The sequence below is a fragment of the Haemaphysalis longicornis genome, unplaced genomic scaffold (assembly GCF_048455015.1).
Source record: "Haemaphysalis longicornis isolate Haplotype H1 unplaced genomic scaffold, Haemaphysalis longicornis Haplotype H1 scaffold_5, whole genome shotgun sequence".
NCBI classification, from domain to species: domain Eukaryota; kingdom Metazoa; phylum Arthropoda; class Arachnida; order Ixodida; family Ixodidae; genus Haemaphysalis; species Haemaphysalis longicornis.
Window position 1 is genome coordinate 163,953,789 of NW_027526385.1, and position 17,619 is coordinate 163,971,407.

The 17,619-nt window shown below is 47.5% G+C and overlaps 1 protein-coding gene across 1 annotated transcript; it reads right to left on the minus strand.

Moving 5' to 3' along the window:
- Positions 1 to 11,117: 11,117 nt before the first annotated feature.
- On the minus strand, positions 11,118 to 17,161 carry LOC144138806 (uncharacterized). Its single transcript, XM_077671283.1, has 3 exons — positions 16,948 to 17,161; positions 14,733 to 14,840; positions 11,118 to 11,533 (listed from the first exon to the last, which is right to left on the minus strand). The coding sequence occupies exons 1-3, from the start codon at positions 17,043 to 17,045 to the stop codon at positions 11,323 to 11,325; spliced, it is 417 nt and encodes a 138-aa protein (XP_077527409.1). The 5' UTR covers positions 17,046 to 17,161; the 3' UTR covers positions 11,118 to 11,322.
- Between the last annotated feature and the right edge of the window lie 458 nt (positions 17,162 to 17,619).

Genomic DNA, 17,619 nt, shown 5'->3' on the forward strand with positions numbered 1-17,619 from the left:
CCTCAGTCATGCCAGACCGCTCTTTAGAGAATAAAGTGCCTGTATTTGGTGGATTATTTCTGTGCCGAGCTGTTGGGCGTCAGGGTGCAGTTGTGGTGCCGCGAATGTTCGGTGTTTGGCAAAAGCAGGACATGGCCACACGAGATTAGTGAGGTTTGCTGAGGTACTTGTGTGACAGGATGGGCATCTTGGGGGGGGTAAATGGGGAACGTACCATTTACGGTGTACTTCAGTTGTGTAGGCTGCGTCGGTGAGAAATTTGTCGACAAAGATTTCACCGGGGCGTGGTAGCGGTGCTAAAATCGCCAGCTAGAGTTTTGTTTTTTGGCCGGCCTCTTCGGTCCTTCTTATATACAGGTGGAGTCGCATCGCCGAAACACGCTGAAATTGCTTATCCATGTACTAACATTGACAAACAACGGTGAGAGATTGTCGAGAGACATAAGATGTCGCTGGAGCCATTGATTCGACAAGGGGTCTTCTCTTCTCTGAGGACAAGTCCACTTGTTAAAACGTTGGCTCCAGCAACTTTGCTGCCATTTTTCGACGATGTCGCATTCTCTCAAAACACCCCTATTCCCCTCAGCATCATCAGTCTGTTGTAGATTTCCAACACACAATGCGATCCTTGAAAACCCACAAAGCGAGCCTTGAAACATCCCTGAAAGCTCTCGAATTTTTCTAATACAGTCATGTCTCGTTATTATGGACACCTCCGTTCCCCCCAAAAAATCTCCCATAATGTGAGCCATCCACAATAACGAATCAAGGTCAAAAACGCAAACATTAAAGAATAATCGTTCCAGAAAACTGCACTGTTTATTCAGCCAAGAATGAGGAGATGTGGGTTTGCAGTGATGCCTTCGATTCTACTGCAGTGTCCAGAAAGCGCACCACGTCGGCTGCTCGAAGTGCGCGGTCGGCGCCACCCCGCACCCCTCTAAACCACGGCGAGCTTCACGTCGAGTGACGGTTGGTCTGTCTTCTTCATCGGCTGATTCTGCCGGCACCGAGTTTCTTCGAGTTGATGCGACTGCTGAGGGGATCCGCCGACACGCTCCAGGCGTTCACAGGGTGTCAACTCTATTGCTACTACCCTAGCGTGTTGTTCCCGCATCACGAATGCTCACCATCCAATTCGATGGTACTTGAAGGAAGAGCGTTCAGAGATAAAGGAATGAATAGGCTTTGTACACACTGGGGCCTCGGGGGGTCACCAGTCATTTTTTTCCTATTTGTTGCTTTGTGCACCCATGTCCAGGATAACGAGACAAAAATGCCTGCATTTACCTGTTTCATTCACAAAATAGCCGTCCATAGTCCGGACTGCCGGTTTCTTTATTATTAACGGGGAAGAACTGCATGGCGAGAGCTCGGTCGCCGAAAAATTTCGTCCATAATGCGGGGTGTCCATGTTAACGGGGTCCATATTAACGAGACGTGACTGTGTAAGCCAGCACAAACTTTGTCTTCTACCAGAAACACTGGATCACTTGCGCTCACCTTAACAAGCTTGTTGGAAACAACACAGCGCGCAGAAGAACGGGATGACAGAGACAAGCACAATGCAAGCGCCGACTCGCAACTAGTGTTTATTTGGAAGGAGAAAAGACCGATGCGGCTCTGCATACCATAATGCACTAAAAAGGCGAGAAATCACATGAGAAGGGGCGTGCAGAGGGGCTGACAAATCTTGCCTTCTTTTTCGTGCAGCGTAATCGAGGTCTGGCTTACGCAGTCATCTTTATAAAGGTTAACATAGAAGGTGTCTTCTGTCTCCCTAACCATCCACTTTATATGCTTGAAGGGCACCACGGTATCACCAAAACGGGGTGTGCATTGACACAGATCCGAGCGCTGGGCTTTCAAATCGAAAAGAATCGCACCAACGGGGAGACGGTCCGCCGACTCCTGACCAAAGTCACAGCGGCCACTTGCCTCATAAAGCGGGTGGCCAACAGGAAAGCCGGCATGGGGGAGAACAGCCTGATACGGCTGATCCAATCGTTTTCCGTTAGCCACATAACGTATGTCGCTTCCTACCACAACTGGAAAGCGGCGGAAAGCAATCGTCTAAATGCAGCTATACGCAAAGCATACAGAGCAGCCCTCGGTCTTCCCGACAGTGCAAGCACCGAAAAGCTGATGGACCTCGGCGTGCACAACACGCTCGAGAGAATCAGCGAAGCCCAGCAAGCCGCCCAGATGGAGAGCGGTCGAGCCATCTTAGCCAAGCTGGGACTCGAGCCCGGAACGAGCGGTAGACCACTCAACAGACAAGAGGACATACCGGCTAACATCAGGAGAGGGACGCGGGTACAACCCATCCCCAGGAACATGGACCCTATCCACAACGAGGAGAGGAGAAAGGCGAGAGCCAAAGCCATGATCGAGCAACACGCCACCGCACCTGGCACCCGATACGTCGACGTGGCGGAGTACCATAGTCGGGAAGCCTTCACTGCAGTGGTGCTCGGCGCCGTAACCGGAGAGACAGTCTCTGCAACGAGCGTTAAAGCATGTGGGGTGCAGAGCGCCGAAGAAGCGGCCATAGCCTTGGCCATCGCGGACCCAAACACCAAGACAGTCCTCTGTGACTCAAAGGGAGCCGTGAGGAACTTTGCCAAGGGCAGGCTGTGTCATGGAGCAGTGTGGGTGCTCACCGCGTTGGAGTTTCCGGACAGAAAAGTAACAGTGAAGTGGTTCCCCGCCCACGTGTGGACAGATGTGTCTGAACTTGCGGACAGCCACAACGAGACGGCGAACTCTGTTGCACGAGGATTATCTGGCCGCGCAGCAGAAACGAGCCTGTCTGCAGAGCTGTGGGCGGAAACTAAAGATAGGATGGGCACGTTCCACGAAATAACAAAGTATTATCCGATGAACAGACGAGTAATGGCACTGCCGCACCCTCAGCTTACCAGGGAGTAAGCGGCGCTATTTAGATAGCTGCAGACGGGCTCGTTACTGACTCCGGTCATAATGAAGCACGCATGCCCAGAAGAGTATCCAGATGACACGTGTAAGGTGTGCCGCAGGGCTCTGTGCAGCAAGACCAGCAGAAGTGGAAACAGAGACTGTGATCCCGCCGTGGCTTCATTCAAGACGCGGCGCGGAGCTATAGCAAGGAAGACCAACTCCTGGCCGTCCAGCAGATCCTGGAGGCCCTCGAAAGACCAAGCGAAAGGTGCGAGGCGTCAGCGCACTGGGGGTAACGGCGACTGGCCCGGGGGCGAGTAGCGAGGACGCTGACGAGTAGAGGGTCCACACAGGACGGGCGTTAGGCCGCGTCAAGGTATCCCCGCAACGGGGTACCTACTGCAGGCGATTCAATCAAGTCTTTGTCATGTCGTGACACTGTTTGCAATGTGTGGGCCAGTTTGCATACCCGCGATCTTTTCATCATCCCCGGGTGCTCTTTCAGTCTTATATTCTGCAGCACCTCATCTGCCCCACATACACTCTTAGAGGAGACAGCAGTATCGAGTAAACGACACACATTTTACAAGGCCCAGAAGAACGCATGTTTGACACTGCACATGTTATGGCTGCCACCGTGCAGATGCTTCTATTGTTCACCAACACACGAAGCCTGCCTACTTTGTTTTTTATCTGAGAAAAGGACTCCCACCATACGGGGACTCCACATTTGTTAGCCCATGCGCCATTTTGTGCATGTAGGGCACGACCGCCTGTTTTAGGGGCAAAACCCCTTTGGGGCTGGGGCTGTTGGCATCTCCTGTCGTCGTCGTAATCGTCGTCTCATGTAGTCACGGTACTAAAACACCGGGAAACTCCATTACACTTCGCGCTAGAGAGCTTCGTGCTTCAAAGACCACAGACTTTTACAACAAAGCTGTACACCTCTACCCCCCAATGGTTTCATCTCCATTGGCAAAAAACGGCAAGGCTCCAGGAATACACTTATACACCGCGTGCTTTGCCCCTCCCCAGGTCTCAGGTTAGTGGAGATTGCCCGGGATTTCTTTTCCCCCCATTTTTCTTTTCTTTTTTGTAGCTTGCTTTTTTTTTCTGTGCTTAATCGGTCGTACCAAGCTCTTACGCAGAGAAATAATAACCGAGTTCAGAAACCCGGCTGCATGAAGGCAGCATACCTGATCAAGAAATCTCTTTTCGGCAAGGTGGAGGTCCATCGACTTCTTCACTGCGGATCCAAGATAGGCATGGCGATGGCCCTGTTAACTATTCTGGAGAGCCCAGATGTGTAATTAAGGAGCGGCTTTGCAGACCCAGGTTTGTATCTGCAACAAGTGTGGTTATCCGACAACGTTATGGTTAGGTCCAGAAAAAATTGCGCCCACCTCCCCGCGAGGGGAACCCTGTGTAGATGCGACGCATCGTGGGGTTCACTTGGTGTTTCTGTTGGATTGATTCTGAAATCGCGTGAAACGTGTCGGGAACGCGTATGATTATTATGTTTTATGATTATTATTATGTTTTATTGGCCAATCTTGGTCAATCTCTCTAAGTGGTATGCTTGGGGCTTCGCTGTCGGAACGACCTTTACTCCATCATTGTTGCTGTAAGTGGGAGCTTCTTTTCTTTTATTGCAAGTGTTAATCATTGCCCCATCATGCGTTGTATCAGTAGCTTCTTGACGTAGTTTGAATGAGTCAAGGATATAAGGCGCGTTCGTAGCATTCCATTCTGTGTCGGTTTTGTGGCACTTTTTTTTTTTTTTTTATTGCCTGCTTTGACATTTGTACATTACACATCATGTCATGTAATGATCTGTCAACCCTACTTGGCTGACTACTTGGCTTTAAAACTTTCTAAGACACACTAAATCGTCAAGCACAGGCAACCACTCAGGGGGATCATCCTCAGCACGAAACACTTCCCGTATATACTGTACGCTTTCAATGAAATTTTCCCTGACAGGCCGGGCATTTATATCCGCATTCCTCACCGCCATTCTCGTCCTCCATATACTATGAAGGCTGAGGAGCATGATCAAATCGTACGGCACACCGCCCTCATTTTTTTCAGGTAAGAACCGAATTCCACGCGGCGTTATGGGTAAGTCTGGGAAGAGCACCATGTACCTCGCGTTCCGCCCGCAGGGTCGTGGGATCGAAACCGGGCGCCGGTAAGTATTATTTTTTTTATAGTGTAGGGGGAGGTGCGGACAACGCCGTATGGAGGGACAAGGCGAGTGAATGAGATGCAGTCGCATCTAAAACTGTGGGCTGCCTGCAGTGGGAAGCTCTTTGATCAACTTCAGCCCCGCTCCATTGTCTTCAAATGCCCTTAGGAAAACTTCACAATTCAGTTACGCTTCATTCTGGTGAACGAGAACCAAATGACTGTCCACGTATCTGGCAACACGGACCACCCTGCTTCCAAGCACCTTTTTCAACCTAACGTCCTCTTTCCCCATAACAATATCACTCAGAACAGATGCAACTCTCGACCCAATCAGACGCCCACGTTTCGTAGCAGCACTTTTTGCTCCAACATGATAGGAATCGGCCGCAAACAAAACATCAACAGCTCCCTAAAAGCCTCTACACCAGAACGCAGTTGTTTTGGAACTTTAACTTACCGTTGCTGTCTTTTATGCATTCTTTTACGCAATTCATTAACTCGCACTCTGGAAGGGAGTAATACAGGTTAACAACATCAACACCGAATGGCGTGCATCCGTCAACCTTCCCAAGCCGCATATCTTCAACGATTTCTTCCGAATTCTCAAATTTATACGGGTCTTCCACTGTTAACCTTTTGAGTTGCTTCTGCAAAAATGTGGAGACCACCAGCTGCCACGTTCCCCTCTCAAAAACTATAATGCGAGAAGGTTGCTCTGGTTTGCACGTCTGTGTGTTCTCACAAAGGCAGTGTGATACTACTTACTCCAACTGTGTGTTCCTGGAAACCATGATAGCACCGAAATTTGCTGCTCTACACAATGCAGAGACATCGCAAGCATTTGAGATTCATTTGGAAGAGCCGATGTTTGCACCGGTTGTACTGACGCCCCCGTGAAAATTGGAAAGAGCATTTCTAGCAAGAAATCGCGATTTCCGGCTTCATTTCTGACCAGATTATTAGATTCTTGCTGGAATCGACAGCTTCTAACTAGACAAATTCTCAGTCTAGCTAGATACGAGTATTTCCAGCTTGCGGGGTTTTTTTGTCTTCTAGCTGGATCGCCAAATGCTAGCTGGAAGCAAATCTCAATCCAGCCGGAAATGAACTGGAAATTCTGCCATTTCTAGCTAGAATATTTCTAACCAGAAGGAATTTCTGGTTCAATAATCCAGGTAGAAAAAAAAAAAACATACATTTTCGCCTCCTCCACGCAAGTAGTGTATGCACTGTACTCGGATAACAAGTGATCTTGTCTTGACCGCATGTGCTTGCAAAATGCAAGAAGTGGTTGATTTGGGTGCAAAATAACGAAACACTTTCACTACTTGTGCACGTATTTGTCCTGTCACCATCCTTAGTCTCTTTACCAGCTGCTGTTCCACCCCCAGCTTCCCCCTTCGAGCTGGATGGTGCCACTGTCCTGCTGACAGGAGAGCAACACTTCCGGTGCCGCATAGGTGCTCTCAATGCAGCGCTGGAGTGGGAACGGTGAAGGCCCTTCTGTTGTAGCCTCCGCGCCTGGCGATAAGGACGCGACATCTCGCGGCAACGGGCCTCCACGTATATGACGCTTCTGCTTACATTGTATGCATAAACGGACCGCATCATCGCTCCCGCCCAGACTTTATTTGCGAAGCGACCTCTTCATGTTCATCTAGCCACCTTTCCTAGTCATCATCTGATCATAGCGCTTTTCCTATGCCGTACGGCAAAACAAATGCTCAAAGGGACAGACAATCGATTTTTGTCGAGTATATGTTCTCTAGCTCATACGAAAGCCAGCGTTTCATACGATAGGGCAACCACAAGCAATTTATAAACAAATTGGGGGAAATAATTTTAATTTGGCACCAAACTTTCCGAAACCTGAAAGGCGGCGGTTCGTAGTGTACACGTGGAAACTATGTAGTGTAGACGGGACACTACGTTACGTGTCCTGGTCGCGTGACCTGCAAACCTCGCAGCTGCTGAAACTGCTGAAACGTTTATTCACTTATCGAAAACGTTTCAACACAAGCATGTGTTTAAGTTTAAATTGTACAGTAACCCCTCGTTAACTCGAAGTCCTAAAGTCAGCTGAAACTTCCGAGATAAGCGGAGTTTCGAGTTAAAGGGGGGGAAAATACATGGCACCTATGGGAGGGATGGCGAAAGAGAGTTTCGACTTGACCGATATTTTGAGATATCCAAGTTCGACTTAACGAAGGATTACACTATATGTATTTTTAAACATTCTTTTAAAAATTTTAAAGACACGCTGCCCGCCGTCGCTGGGTTGCTTTCAGCGTGGCTAACTGAGCCTCCATGCCCAGAATCAACGGCAGCGTTCAGTAAACAGACCCAGTGAAGAAACTTCCTGCTTGTCTTGTATGTTGTTTGACGATTTGGCCTGAGTGAGGGGTGTTTCTTCTGCCGAAATATTCGTCTTCAGTTTTGAGAAATGCCAACCGCAGCTTAAAAAAAAAAAAAAAAAGCACACCCCCTGAACTGCTGACCTCCTGAACACGAAGCCAGCATTCTACCTCTCATCCATTCCAACAGCACCTTTTTGTGCAAAATACAGTATGTCGTACTAGGCCATCGATACATGCAACTGGGTGCTTCTGGTGATCAAAATAAAATCCCGGGCCATCAACACCAATGTGAAACCTGACAAGGGGCGAAGCATGCAGTGCGTAAGTGTATTCTTGGCGCCTTGGCGTCGTTTGCCCACGGAGATGAAACCGTTTGGAGGTAGAGCTATAGAGAGCTTTGCTGTACAATTCTCGCGTCTTTGAAGAGCATCCCGGTGATTCAGTATTGTGACTACATGAGACAACGGTTATGACGACGACATTAGACGCTGGCAGCCCCAGCTCCTACGGCGCCTAAAACACATAAAGGAATGAGAAAGCCTGCAATTCACATTTTTTTAGCTGGGGACAAGTTTTTTAGTATCGCTTTTCATCTCGCATACAGACAAAAGTATGTTACCACACTACTGTGTGTCATGGTTGCCAGCATTATTTTGGGAGGACGTGTATGGCTCGTAGCCCTAAAATTTCGATTTAAAAAGTTCTAGGGCGCTATCAGCGAAATCGTTTCGTGTTAAGGTGTTTTAAGGGATGCCCTTTCATTTGGGACAGAAGACATATACTCGACGAAAATTGGTTGTCGGTCCCTTTGAAGACTAGAGGTAGGGTTGCCACCTTTCCCCGAAGAGAAAAAACCGGCCCTTCGAGGGCGGGTGGAGGGAGAGAGGGGGGGGGGGGGGGGGGGGGCGTGTTATATAGAAGGTTGGATTTGGGTTAAAAAAATGGCGCCACGTTTTCTTTTTTGACATGCAGTGTCATTTATTGTAGCGTTTGCATACAGAAAAATCAACATAACGTTTGTACTATAAGTGATTGAGATTCAAAGAATGTGCTTCACTGAAAAGTAACCTCACTTTCTGACCGCGCCGGCGGCATTTCGTTGTGTTCTTCCTCCCTCTGGTCCCCTTCCATCTCGGGAATCGCACTCGGCCGCGTATTTTCTCTGCTCGCGTAACTTTGCACAGCTTCTCGACGCATCTTTACCGCTGCAGTTGCTGTATTGGCGCTTAAAAAAGACCAAAAAAGAAATAACCACGGCCGATGGCCAAAAAAAACCAGCCAATGTTGGCCAGTTTTAGGTACAGACCGGCAACCGGCCCGCTGTCTAAAAAAACCGGTCGGGCCAGTCCAAAACCGGTCAGGTGGCAACGCTAACTAGGGGTGTTGGTGGATAACCCACTCTGACTGACGTATGGTGCTGCACTATATCGATCGAATAAGGATTGATTCTAAACTAACTCTCACGTAGTTTCTTTCGTGATAGTTTCGATGAAACAAGGGTTACAGCCATTTTCTGTGACCATACTCTCTGTGTAGGTGGCCTTGTGTGGTCAGGTCAGCAAATGGGAATTCAGTAACATTTACAGCTTCACTGGGGACTCACTATGACAAGTAAATTAAACTGGGTGTAATGACAGTGATTTGATTGATTCTAGGGTTTAACTCGCCGACGCAATGCACCCTGTAGGCGCGTCGAACCAATGCAGGCACGCCATATTGGAGGGCTCCGGATTAATTTCGACCACCTGGGGATCTTTAACGTGCGCCGAAATCTCGTACACACGGGCGTTTTTGCTTTTCGCTTCCATCAGAAAAGCGGCCGCCGCGGCTGGGAATCGAACCCGCGTCCTCGTGCTCAGCAGCACAACGCCTTAGCCACCGAGCCACCGCGGTGGGTTGTAATGACAGTGCCGTACTAGCGGCCCATTACAATAATTTTTCCGAGATGCCTACGTAAGCCTGGGAGCTACAGGGCAGCCTACAGCAGCTCTGGAGGCGGAAATTTGTCTTTTAGTGGCTCTGTTGACGGACGCAGGTTTAATCAGCAGAGCCTAGCAGTACATAGCTTCGCTGTAACACTCTTCCCAAACAATACCTGTTAAGTGACCTACTGCAACACTACTTATCACATCTCGGGTTAAAAAACTACCATCACCTGAAAGTGGCTCCAATAACAAAGATTCCATTTTAAAACACCAGCCTTTGGTGACTCACTTAATAACTCCACTCCAGCCCTCAAAGAGGTTTTCACCAAAAAATGACACGAAATACTGGAAAATTTTAAAATTTTTTCAATACGTCAGCACTGGCACAACAGGAGGAACACTAAGAAAGTTTTGAGGGTTACAAGGCAATACTACAAATGCCCAGTCGCAATTATTGGCTGCGGCTTTGGCTGGACGAGAAACTGGCCAAGAAGTCATTACTGCTTCATCTGTCTTCCCTAATATCTAGATTGTTCTTTCGAAGTTTGCATTAGCCCTTTCAGACGCCGTTCGCTGTTTCCCCCTAAAAAATTTTTTGTTGTTGTTTCTATGCTCTGTATCACACCAAATTAGATTAATTGGCAGGTTACCGACCCCAACACAATCTCAGTTTTTTTCCAGACTTGTACGGAATTGCGTACATAGCGTCACAGAGGTCAGGAGCGTCAAGTAGCGCTTAGTATTTCCAAATACGCATGTATGTGTGTGATATGCATCGTTTCAATGTTTTTTTTTGTGGCCACAAGTTGTGAGAAAGCGAGGAGAAAGAGTTGAAAAAGCTCCGCCGCTGAAGCTGTCGCGTGCGTCGCCATTTTTTGTTTGTCTACGCTCTTAGTAGTCCTACTAGCCGCCAGATCACCCCTAAATCTTCACTGTTAGACGAAGGATACAAAATTGTGCTGAACTAGCGAAAACTTTCAGCTTTGGTATTCCTTTTTGTAAAAAACCGCACGGTTGAAATGCACACAGTTGTGTACATAGCGCCTGAAAGGGTTAAAATTGGCATCACTACTGGTGCAAAGCACCTCTTTTCATGAACCAACCTTGCATTTCACCTTCGCAGCCCCTTAAATACACCGTAGATTCACTTAGTTTAAAGAACCACTACCAGTGACTGTTACCAAGCTTCTGAAGTGCGAGGAAGACATACCGCTTTTCTTGAAGCACGCATTTAGCAGAGACAATGGCAGAAGTAAGCATGCATAAGATGTAAGCAGAAAGAAAAGAAAACCGAGCAAGGCAGTTCTATGTTCAATCAATCTTTATTAAAACCTGAATTTTGTTTACACGGAACTCTGCTTTCCTTTTTCCAACTGCACTGCTCTTTGGACAACACAAGATATTTGTTTGTGAAATGCCCGAGCCTTCCGACTGGTCTGCAACTGCCCAAACCTCTTCCCAAGGCCCTGGGAACCCCAGCTGGCTCAAAATTTCCTACAGCTAGCTAGATAGTCAGCGTAATACCTACGGGACACCGTTCTCCAGTTCACACCTTGAAACACTCCGGTCGTTTTAAACACGCACGCCTGCAGGCAGACTACCTTTTCGTTCTCCTTTCTGCCACGCTACACACACCACCACATTTCTCCATTTCAACAAACACCCGTCGGCATTTGCAGAGGACTAGAGCAAGGCGCTGCAGATGACAAAGCTTGTGTTGTGCAAAAAAAGAAAAAAAGAAGGGAAGTACTGCTGGTTTCAGGTTGTCCCACACAACTGGTGGGTGTCAGCAAAGGGGGGGGTGAAAAAAAAGAGTGAACAGGGAGTGAAATAAAAGATGGGCAAGGTATTCCTTTTAGGAGTGCCCGTCCCACAAAACTCTTTCGGTTTTAGTGAAAAAGTCGAAAAGGGGGGTGAACAGAGCAGTGCCTTTAGGAGCGCCATGCCGGGGGCACCCACTCGGGGGGTGGCGACTGCAGCTTGCCGGTCACCTTCTCAATGTCCGGCACCGTCTCAGTCAGCGGTCGCGCTAGGTACTCGTCAAAGTCGTTCTCCTCCCGCAGCACCAAAAAGTAGAGCAGAAAGGCCGACAGACTCGCCAGCACCGACCAGCGCTGGGCCTCGGGAATTTTGTCATAGTTCCTGCATGGAAAGCGGTCGACGTGGGTGTTGAAAGTGCTGCAGCGACATTCCGCTTCCAAGGCACTGCAGGCTGGGCACTTCCTGTTACACCCAATGCCGTCTAGTGGCTAGCTTTGAATACGGCTGCAATCATCTCGATCAACTGCTAAAATGAGTGGACTAGTGGTAGCATCGCAGCTTTTAGCGCTTGCCTCCTGGGCTCGAGCCTAAGCAGTTATACTGTTTGTTTATAACTTCTGGGCTTTTCTTATTGGAAATATGCTTCCTTAGATCAGTTCTACACATTATTTTCATAAATAAGGGTGGTTTAGTATCGTTGACGTCAGCTTAAGCTAGGAGAGCAGCCTATCGCCACGTTTTATGCTGCATCAAACCAGAAGTGCCCTGCTTACAGTGACTTGTAAACGTAATGCTACGTCACAGTGCCCAGGAAAGCTTCAAAAGGTTGCATGTCATCATCATCATCGTCACCTCCATTTCTATGTGCACTCCAGGATGAAGGGCTCCTTCACAGGTGTCCAACCGCTTTTATCCTGTGCTGCATGGGTCCATCTTTGACCCCTGAATTTTCAATTCCCCCCTGCAAGGGTGGAAGCGGGCTTGAGCCTTTTGGGGCAGCCCAGGGAGCAGAGATAATGCTGTTTCGGAGCAGCTTTGGAGCACCAAAAAGGCGAATATTGGAGCAGTTTAAGTCTGTTTTGGAGCAGATTTTTAGGGTCATTTTTGGTAGCGTAAAAAATAATCAAATGGCTTTTACTGAATATTTGATTAATACCGAGCAGACCACTGTTGGAAAAATAAACTTTCCCAGAATTAAAGCATCATAGCTGACAGAACAATCACCAAGAAACAACTAGAGATAAGCGATACTTTAGACAGTGTTGTGGTTTATTCAAATGAATGTACCAATGTTTATCAACTTGTTTTTTGTTTTTTTTTAACTTAAACAGCAGGCTTTTCAAAGGGAGAGTAGGGGTGAGGACGTGCCCCCCCCCCCCCTTCCACCCCCACAAGAAACAGGCAGCGTTGGGCAACACCTACAAAGCTGATTACTTGCAGACAGTAGCTAGCTTAATAGAATCTCCCCTCTCGCTTGTGCCATGGCATCGCCTGTTATCTCATCCTGGTGGACAGGACACGGTAGCATCTAACCTACAGAATGGCCAGCGGTCTTCGATAAGATAGAGTGTGTGACGGTCCAACTGAACAATAAAACTATTTCACTTTTTGGTTTTTACAGTAAACGGAAAGATTGCAGTGACGGCTGGTGCCGACGCAGGCATCACGGCGCAGCGCGCTCTGTGGTGAAGTTGCATTTCAGGACAAAGTTCGCGCATCACCTGCGCCCTAAGGTCACTCCAAGTCATGAGAGACCGCGCCGCCGTTTGGCGACCGAGAAACCGTGCCGAGTAACTCCAAGCTCTGAGGATCCTTTAGGGAGTCCACCGGAGTGTGCCACGTCGTGAATGACAGCTGAGCGAATGAGTGCCTACGGCTCCATGCTCAATGCGACTGGCAGTGAACGTCATCTCACAGTTGCGTCACACCTTGTGGCGCCGCTTTGGAGCAGTTTTGGCGCAATTCTGCCTTTTGGAGCAGGATGGAGCAAGAAAAGCGGATTGGAGCCGCACTTCCTCCCCTGCCCCTGCCCGCATCACCACCGAGTTAATGGTCTCATTTCAACGCCGAGATAGGTGATGACCCATCATTGAGATACCCAACCAAAGAATTTCGTCCACAAGACAATGGTAACCATGGCGAAAAAATTCGCAGCATGGATTGTTGGTATCGCCTGTCCTATATGAAATAAGAAGCTCCGCAGAAGGCTTTGTATACACACATGCAGTGGAATGTCATCGAATGGAAATCGACATAAGAAGGACTGTTGAGTTATGGCCTGTTTTTAGCAGTATCAACAGACACACGCACGAACACAAAGGCATGCATGCCACGAAACAGTTGCATTTGCATTAATGCCACCTGGTGTCAAATTTGATGTTCTTCCCAACTCACTCAAATCGGTAATTGAGGGGGCACACTGGTCTTAGACTTTCTTTTTTTTGCTTTCGAACCAATTTTGGCGAAACTTTATGAGCTTGTTCAATTTTTTTAGCTCTTTTAAATATCTAACTAGTTTTGATGTGAGGTAACTAGTTTCTGAGTTAATTAAAACAATCTTGACTTTTCTTGAGAACAATAGGAAAAAAAAAACTTCGAAAAAAGATTAACAGCAAGACATGAATAGATACCAGAAGTTGTGCAGAAGGAAATATGGGAAGCAGTCTTTTTTTTGTTTTGCGATCACACACACGTTTACATCAGTGCTAACTTCTAAGTTTGAAGTACTCCTGCTAACCAATTAAAAATAACGCCAATTAAACAACTACTGAAACACAAAATGCAAAATCTGTTTCCCATGTCGCACATTTTAAACATTCAGCTTCACAGTGCGAAATAAATGATCTTCCTAGCTGCACTACACGTTGGGATGTACCTGTCGAAGAACTTCGTATCACTGCCACACCACTGGTGGCGAAAAAGTGGAGAATTACGGGAAAACAATTATTTCTTTGTTGAAATCGGGCCTCCGTGGCTTTTTTAAGTACCCGGTACTGTTCCACGTGTGAAATTTTCGGAGGAAAAAACTGTGCAAATCAGGTGAAAAGTGACACTAAAAAAACGCTTTTTTTGGGCAATTTTTTTGGTCGCAAGAGGACCCAGGTGCCGCCCCCTTAAAAGATGTGACACAACACTCTGCGCTACACGATGTGGAGTACGGCGAAAACCACCAGCGCTTACCAATAATCTTCCGCCAGAGGTTCAAGGCAAGACAAACTACTACTACAAAACATGCACTGTGTACAAATGACTACCCAGCAGCTAAGCTGCAACATGCAGCCGATCTTTACAAGTGTGTTCCGCTCCCTCCGATGCGCAATTCCCTCAAAACAGTGTCAATAAATGCGAGAGTGTGGTAGCTATGTCATCGATGAACCGAGCCAATTTCTCTTCTTTTACGTCTAACTCCTCTCCGACCTGCTTTTTTTTTTTTTTCACGCACGCACACGTGGTTGCACCGGGGGAGTTTTGTCCGTACACAGAACCGCCAAATTTACACTTTGCCTAGACATACAAGGCTTCACTTTAAAAATGGAGTGTCACATGCGCAGCCCACACCCCAAGGTTCCGTTATACGTACGGGGAACGGAAGCTCTGCTCGGCTTTCCAGGTGGCCGCTCTGCTGGTGCTGTAGGCAACGGGCTTGTCGTCGTCCTTGCTCGAACCAGCCTCCCCCGTCGCAGAGCGCCTGCGAAGCAGACAGTTAAGACTGAGCCCACAATTGGGCTAAGCTGCTTGAAATGGGAGCTCACGGCACGAGCCAGCCGTGATTGCCTGCATCATTCTGTACCAATTGCGCGCTCCAAATAAAATTACACCATCTTCCCGAGAGGAACCCTGAGGTGATGCGAAGCATCGCAGAGTTCCAATCCAAGCCAATCCAATCGAATCCAATCCAATGGCCCTCGTGAGAGAGTGTTCGCTATCAGAGAGGAGAGGGGGTGAGCGGCGGAGAGCGCAGCTGGTGTGGCAAGGAGAATGGGGGAGGGGTGGACGCCGACAATGCCGACAACAACGCCGGATGGATGCAGGGACAAGGCGAGTGAATGAGATGCGTCTCATCTAAAAAAAATAACACCCACGGTCAGTATTTTTCAATCAGAACATTTTCAGAGGGGGAAATGCTTGCGCAACATACACTCTCAAGACACTATGGAATGAAAAAATGTGCACAAAGCCGTGAAATGAAGCCCAGAAATTCAAAGATTATCAGTGAGCTTCACAGACACTAGAGCTACGAGTACAGTGGGGCATAAAGTGCTACAGTGAGTGGTGCACTTGGCTTTGTGCATTGAATCTTGGCCTGGCCACTTTTGAACCTGTGAAGAACACTTCTAATTTTTTTCTTCCGTTTTTTTTTTTTCCCAGCATGTGACCAGCAGAATCCCGAAACCGGCATGCACTGTGCCAGAGCTGCAACAACCGACAACCGTGTTTTTGTTGTTTTTTCTGTGCCCATCTGCGTTTCCAGCATTTCTTGTTATTGTTGATGTTCCCTTTTCAACTTGCCTCCGCCTCACGTCTTGATACCCGTGAGTTGTTTTTCGTTACAACGCACACAAAACGACCCTATGCGAGGCCGCCCCACAATAGTGTACGCTGCTATGATCAGAAAACCTTTTTTGTCGATAGTTTATGATGGCCACAATTAGTTGCACAAGACCTCACAGAATCACTGTAAAGTATCCTCGCGGTTCATTACCATCAATACCAGTCATCTGGTTTCAAATTGTCTATTGTCTGCTGTGCCAGGTAACCCCGCTTTCCGAAATAAGGCTCTTTGTTCACATTTGTTGCTATTTCGGAAAGCGGGGTAACCTGGAAGAGCAGACGACAGACAATCTGAAACCAGATGACTGGTATTGATGGTAATTAACCGTGAGGATGTTTTATTTTAATTTGCAATCATCATAAAGTATCGAAAAAAGAGGTTTTCTGATCGTCTGCTACCTAATTTGGATTCTTCCTACCGTGAATCGCCATCGGGCATTTCGTTTTGCATATCCCAGGTGGCGCCGTCGTTCCAAGATCAGCTTGCACGTCCAAATCGGCTGGTTTTCCATAGACAAAAGTCGTTTTTAATTTATTTTCAGAATAAACAGGTAAGTATCATTGTTCCTAATGTCAAACAAATAAGACTACAAAATTCGACCTTCTTGTGAAGTTTCAGCGCGAATGGAGCAGCGGTTCGCTCAGGAAAATTTTTGAAAGTGTACTATTTATCGATGTAACACGCTGTATATGCTACGCACTTCTATTTCTCATTTCGGAGTACTTTGAACTTCGAAGCAGCTCAATTATTTTTGCCACAGAATTTCAATTCCGACAGCTACTTTGGATTGCCCAGACTGTTTTGGACAGACGAATAAAAGAAATCGTTTGTTTCACTGGTCCAGACCAGCTCCGTCGTTACGCGCATAGAGAAGTTATGCGTCAAATGTTTTTAGTACGTTTGGCAGTTGTGGGCGCGCTACATATCGTCCAGTTCATCATAATAAGGCCACCATATCTCAATCTACACGATAACACGAGAATAACGATGCAGTCAAGTTCAGTTATACGCAGTTATGCCAAAATTCAATGTAGTTTCTGTAGTTAACCATTCAACTTTGAAAGCAGGAAAACGTTTACTTACTACTGAATGACTTTACGCACAGCATTTACTAATGAAACCAGCGTGCCGTTACGGAGGTATATATTTGAGAATAGCTCGTAAACTATCGATTCCAGGCAAACTAATGCGCTTGACCTTCCCGACAGAGTGAACAGAAAGTGACTTTGAGCCGGTAATATACCTTTGAAGTCTTGTCGCCAATGGCGGTGTGGCTCTCCTGGCGACGTTTTCAAGTAGAAGCACCTTTGGAAGGACACTTTTTAAGTTCGAGACGGCCATCGTTTACTCGGGAAAGTTGTTTACTGTTGTTGCGAGCTACAGACCGCGCACTTCACGCACCGTTTCTCTGGGCGCCGCCATGCATGCATGTGCGTGCACGTACCAAAGCCTCCAATATATACAATGCCGGCTAAATCGGTTCATTTTGACTGCGTGAGCCGCGTGAGCGCTGTCGCCCCTACTTGACAAAACTGCCGCTATAGGCGTCGTGGCGCCGCTTGTCCGCTTTCCAGACGTTTATCCGGGGTTTACCGTCCCCACGCTGAGCAGCGAAAAATCGCTGAGGCAGCTGTCAAACATCGCTGATCAAAGCTGTTTTTGATCGATTTCAGCTTGCTGAATGACCTTCACCAGTGAAATTTGGGACCCACAAGCACGAAAAAATCTAACAGCAACATAAACATCTGGGAATGAACCTTCAAAGTTTTCGCGAATTAGAAGTTTCTCCATGTCACAGAAGAGCAGCCTTCGTTGATAGCATATGAAATAAACTGCCCAAGCTCATCGGGAAATACAGGCTGTTGCGACGATAATTGGAACACTTTAAAAAATTTTTTCTGAGCGAACCGCCGCT